At 27.8% G+C, this 6,487-nt stretch overlaps 1 protein-coding gene across 1 annotated transcript; it reads right to left on the bottom strand.

Annotated features, from left to right (window-relative positions):
- Window positions 1-5,208: 5,208 nt before the first annotated feature.
- Window positions 5,209-5,952, bottom strand: LOC111907142 (uncharacterized). Its single transcript, XM_023902933.3, has one exon. The coding sequence runs from the start codon at window positions 5,891-5,893 to the stop codon at window positions 5,444-5,446; it is 450 nt and encodes a 149-aa protein (XP_023758701.1). The 5' UTR covers window positions 5,894-5,952; the 3' UTR covers window positions 5,209-5,443.
- Between the last annotated feature and the right edge of the window lie 535 nt (window positions 5,953-6,487).

Below are 6,487 nucleotides of genomic sequence, written 5' to 3'. Positions count from 1 at the left end.
ACCAATAATATTAATAATGTTTTTAGAATAATATGATATTAGTTATATGGTACGTAATTATACTGGGAATTAAAAATTTTAATGGTAATTATCAATGGAGAATATAGAATTGAAAACCACATGGTTCCCAATTTAAATAAAACCGAAAAAAAAATAGTAAAAAACTACTAATGGCGGGCTGGGTTGTATGAATAAAATAATTTAAACATAACTTTAATAATTATATTAAATTTCTTACAATTATATCCGACGATGTCTTTTATTTTGAAATATATTCATTGTATTATTATGGATACTTTCGAAAACATATTTTTTCAATAACTATTAAACTAACCATGTTAATGGTAACTAAGAACAACATTGATTTCAAAATAGACTAATCGTAACTAGCAAACATAAAATTATTTTTATATCCACAACATTTTTCAGTAGCAATATAATAATTCAATATGCTTATGTTTAATACTTATAATGCATAAACAAATTCGTAGGATGAGTAATTAAGTAATATATTGTTTTGTAGTTACCTTCACTTTGTGATGGATGAGTTGGAACATCGATTCTAAAGGCTAAATAATGAGAATATAAATTTAGAAAATTAGAACTAATCATAAGTTTTATTATCAATCACATATTCTTAAATCTCAACTAATAGTATAAACTTGGAAATTAACAAATATCACAAACTTATGAGCTTGGGGTGGAAGTTGGAGGTATGTCCTTTAAAATTTATAAGATAGTTTCTAATTTTTTCAAGATATAATTTATAATATAAGTTGCAAAATAAGGTAGGGCTTAAGACCCACCTTAACACTATGTACATACATCCCTGGTAACTATTTGGAGGTAGATTAAATACGTAATATTCTATTAATACAGTTATATATAAACAATCATTCACTTTTTATAATGATAGATTTTGTGTTTTTAAATTTTTATAGAAAAATATTCTTATTTTTATATTATTTTGGACCATTTTGGTTAACCAATATTAACCATAAACCATAATCATTAAACAAATAAAACCATTAACCAAAATCAATATTAACCGTTACCCAATGGTTATCGAAATACATTAACCAATTTTAATGATTATAATTCGGTTTTCACCAATAACTGAACTAAACCGCTCCATACACACCTTAATATAAGTAAGAGACAAGACACATATGAAAACACCTGACAGATCTAGAAGAAACATATAGTCTATGCAGCGTTGACACTAGTTAATTAGGTATTACTATCAAGGTATTTAGGTCTGGTCGACAAAAACATATAATAACTTAAGCACTTTTAACAATATAAAAAATGATAACAAAATACAATGTTATTAAAAATAAAAAGGAAAAATTTACAATTGGTAATTATCGTATATGATTTTTAACGAATTTAATAGTCCAAAACAAAGAATACAACAAAGTAATTATCCTAAAATTTATAATTAACTTGTAATTATGGACGTTTTTATTAAATTAACAAGCCACATAAAATTCACAAACTTTGGTTGAAAAAAAGTTTAATCATAAAAAAATTGTATTATAATATATAGACACTACAAATAATTACATTAAAAATATTGACAAAAGGGAAACCGAGTAGTATAATTAATAAAATCATAAAAGTTAATAAAATTAACAAAAAAAATAAAATAATGAAATTTTAAAAAGTTGAAAACTTACTCTTATATAGTATCGAAAACTTATATTTTTGTTTGAGTAGGTAAGGATTATGATTTTTAAGAGAATTGGTTTATTGTTATTTTGTGTTGTAAAATAAAGAGCAATGTTGTAAAAATATAGGTAGTAAAACTAACGTTAGCTAGTCAGTGAATCATGCTCATTTGTTTACAAAGAGCGATGTTGTAAAAATTTCGACTAAGTCCCGATTAATCTCTGATTAGTACCTAGGCGCTGTCCGACCAACCAGAGGGCACCTCACGATTACTCCCTTCATACACAATGGTTAAAACAATAGAAAATGAAGAAATGTTTACATTTTGAAGAAGTTATACCTCAAAAAATACCTCTATAGGAATGATTAGTGTTGTATTAATCATTTCATCATATTTTGTTATGATACTAGTGGTATTTTTGAACTTTGTTATGATACTAGTCATATATTGTTTTTAAAAATTTAACGAATTAGTAATTTATAGTTTCAGATTAATCTTTGTCAAACTGATTATTTTTTTCATCCAAGTTAACTAAGTAGCTAACATTGAATATCTTTTACAACCTTAATAAAGAGTAGATATGTATATTTTAAAAGCTTAAGTCTTAAAAGGCTTTGAAAAATGGATGTCATATTTGTATTTAATATAGAATGAAAGTTATATTAAAAAGTTAAGTGAAAAACTAAGGGTATTCAATTAAATATTTATATCAGTCCATTTTATATGTCTGTATCATTAATGATTGTTCTATGCAAGCAAAATATTGAAAAATCGATTCTTACAACCTTAATAAAGAGTACATATGTTTATTTTAAAAGCTTTAAGTCTTAAAAAGGTTTAAACAATAGATGTCATATTTGTATTTAATATATAATGAAGGTTATATTAAAAAATTAACTGAAAAACTAAAGGTATTCAATTGAATATCTTTATCAGCCTATTTTTATACATATGTATCATTAATGATTGTTTTATATAAGTAAAAATATTTAAAAATCGATTTTATAGAGTAAATGTATATAAAAGACAGTGTCGGTGATGAGGCTATGCAACCTGTGCTAGGCCTTCATCTTTTAGGGGCCTAATTTTTTTTAATAATAATATACTATATTAGTTTTGGCCCAAAGTAAAGTCAATTTAAAATCGAGAAATAGTCCACTAATGGGGCACGTAAGGCAGAAGGCAGCATGAGCAGCAATGTGAGAAAACCAATTCAGCAATTCGTAAATCGTTATTCACTAATTCTCCTTCCGCAGTTCTGTTCTAAGCCTCTATTCGTGTAAGCTACAAAACATGTCAGCAACGACAACAACATCAAAGGAGATCGACAAGACGACAACTCAGCCTCAGCGAGACAGGAAAACAACAACGACATCAACATTTAAGGGTAGCAGTCGGTTTTAATCTGTATTATATAATCACTAATTGTCTAATCAGGTTGACAATCACTCAATCAGGTAAATGATTATATCAAATTTAATTTTACAGTTTATCAATTAGATAATTAGACAATTATAGTTATCAATTACATTATATTGCCAGATTTAGTTTTTATCAGTTTCAATGTTTTATCAATTATCATTATCAGTTTTCCTTGAAATCTTGATTCTTGAAGACGAAATCTTGAATGTTAAAATCATGAATAAATGTTTAATTATTGGAATCCTAAACTAACTCGAAATCTAAAAATTGGAATGTTATTCCCAAAATACCCCTTGGTCATATTATTGATTCAGTGATTCAATGATTCTTGAATACTTGAAATTTTAAATGTTGAAATCTTGAACTTGAATCATGAATGAATGTTATCATTATTGGAATGCTAAACTAAGTCAAAAATTGAAAATTAGAATGTTCTTCCCAAAATACCTTTGGGTCATATTATTGATTCAATCATTCAATGATTCTTGAATACTTGAAATTTTAAATGTTGAATTATGAATGAATGTTATCATGTTGAATCATTATTCATTTACCACGTAGTCGGTTAGTATTGCAATAGGTAATTACTCATTAAATACTATGATTTTGTTATGTTTATTGTTAGAAAGTTTATCGTCGTTTTAAAAAATATCAATTTATGTAATTTAATTAGTTAACCTATGTAATTTAATTAGTTATACGTTCATTAATGCTTAAGGGATTTTTTTCCACCTGATTCGGACATTTGGATCCTCAGGACCCGCACTGATAAAAGATATTAAATACTAAACTAGGTGTGAGCCCCATGTATTATATGAGTGTATTCAAAATAATTAAATATGTATAAACATTTGAAAATTTTGAATTTATAAGAAAAATAAGAAAAATATTGAATTACTAAAATTAAAGTGTTTTTTTTTCTCTTTTAAATTTAAACAAATCATTTAAATAAAATGATCAAAGCAAATTAATCACATTTTATTTTAAAATTTTAAGAAAAGTTCATTAATGAAATTGATATGCATTTATTATTAAATTTAAATACCATATTATTAAATTTATATACCATATGGAATTTAATAAAATAGGAAAACCACAAAATTACATATGGAATAAAAATTAATTCAAAATAACCACAAAAAGACATGTGACAAAATGAATGAGAATATGACAAGTGGCAAAAAAAATCTTCATCTATTAGAGAAGATATATACAACCTAAAATAGAATATTTATTACTCTAATCATTTAAAGTAATGGTTATAAAAAACTAAGAGGGTGTTTGACTTAACTTTTTAGAAGCCAAAAGTCATTTTAGGAAAATATAAAAAGCAAAAGATGTTTGCCAAATACATTTTAGAAGTTATTTTTATATTTGGATACAAGTAAAAATGAATTTTTTGAAAAAATCAGCAAAACCTGACTTTTTGTGACTTTTCCAAAAAGAACTTTTACCAATGAAAAGTCAAGCCAAACACCCCCTAAATGTTTTTTACTGATGAAAAGTCAAGCCAAACACCCCCTAAATGTTTTTTACCGATGAAAAGTCAAGCCAAACACCCCTAAATGTTTACTCTTATACACTAGCTTTTTAAGTATTTACAAACTCTTATAGGGGTTCACTCTTATTTGTCTTTACCGACTCTTATGTACATGTTTACTCTTATCCTTTTATTGTTATCCTTTTATTGTGCGGTATGACGTCATCTCTGATGAAACGCACTTGACTAAAAAGTCGGATAAAAACCTTACAGAACTACAAGATCCCTTCAAAAAAAAAGAGAAGCTCCCAAAATGAGAACTTCATAATTTTCTTGAGTGTAATAGCATAAAAAAGAGCTTCATGACTTATAATGCTCGAAATTTACCCGATCCATTTAAAATTGCTATATTGTTCGAGTTATTATTCCTCTTAGATACTAAATATTAAAATATTGCACGTATAAAATATACTTATTAAATTAATATAATACTTATGTTCAAAATCTCTTTGATATTTAATTTCTAACAGAAAATACTTAAATAATTCGTTAAAAATATAACTATCTAAACATAAAATGACGATATGCGTCTCCAGAATTCATTGAGCTGATCGATAGATTTAGATGGCGTTGATGAATCAAAATTCTTGGATAGTTTCATCAAATCCTCTAATAAAATACATCAAGTTTATATATAATATACATACATAAATATTAAATAGTAATAGTTTTCGTCATTAATCTCATTGTCCATGTTCCATGTATTCTCCTAAAAAACCATTTTTCTTCTAATATAAAAAACGACAAAGTAATTCATTACGTTATTTGCTATCTTCAACAACCGTAGTACCCCACGGCCACCTTTCGCACTAGTCAACCTTCAAGTTGGGATCAACATCCACCCTACCAACACCTTGTTCCGCCACCTTCGCCACTTCCACTTCGCCAATCACCACCCCTTCCGCCTCTCTCGCCACCCTCTCCTCCTCTTCTTCACTTACGTAATTTGGATCCTTCTCGTCCACTGCTGCCGGAGCAGGGTCAAGTTCATCATTCACCATTCCTCCGGGACCATCCCATGTGTACTTTCCCCCACGGCCACCTTTTGATTGCTTCTCGATCGGAATCCCATCCCTGGGGTGGCGGTCCAGGCGGTGTACACCTTTGTCTATAAGCTTCTTTTCTATGTGCTTTAGGGTATCGATGTTATGGGTATGCACTTCCGTCTTTTCCACTCGTTTCCGGCCTTCCTCGTCGGCGCTCACCGCTCGAAACGTTACCGTTGGTTCCATGTCGTTAATCTGCTTTGTCTTCTGCATACTGTTAATGATCGGAGTTTGATTGATGCGGAACTGATGTCGCTGATGGGATCAGAGTGGAATGGGTTTATCATTTATAGCATGTGGAGGTGGAGCATCGATAAGGTTCTAGAAGAAGCTACGGCGGTACTAGTATGTTCTATCTTCGCCATGTGTCCATTTGTCAAATGTGATACAATAAACAAGTGTCCACGTGTCATGATTCAACAATTTTTAATAGGGATCAATCCTTAACAAATATTAACAAATATATTAGGCGAATGCTCGTGCGTTGCGCAGAAACATCTAAATGGTTGAAGTCTTTATAAATATATGATTTTTAAATATATAATAAGGTTGTTGTTAAATTTGATATAATAATTTGTATATACTAAATTGATATAATATATTGATTATTTTGAATTATATGATAATATATACATTTATTGTAACTTCATAATCTCAATCGTTTGAATGACTTCTACCCGCGAGTTACATATGAATAAAATTAAATATAATATATGATTTGATATTATTTATAGTTGTTTTTATTGTTAATTAATTTTTTAAAAATTTATTTGTTTAATGTTTTAATTTCTATCATTATAATTATTT

Source organism: Lactuca sativa, chromosome 2, assembly GCF_002870075.4.
Source record: "Lactuca sativa cultivar Salinas chromosome 2, Lsat_Salinas_v11, whole genome shotgun sequence".
In the NCBI taxonomy this organism is placed as follows: Eukaryota; Viridiplantae; Streptophyta; class Magnoliopsida; order Asterales; family Asteraceae; genus Lactuca; species Lactuca sativa.
Note: the sequence above shows the minus strand (reverse complement) of the source record. Positions and strands in the feature narration are given on the sequence as shown.

Excerpts from the sequence above, each read along its gene's own strand:
- LOC111907142 (XM_023902933.3), bottom strand. The coding sequence starts at position 5,893 with ATGCAGAAGACAAAGCAGATTAACGACATGGAACCAACGGTAACGTTT.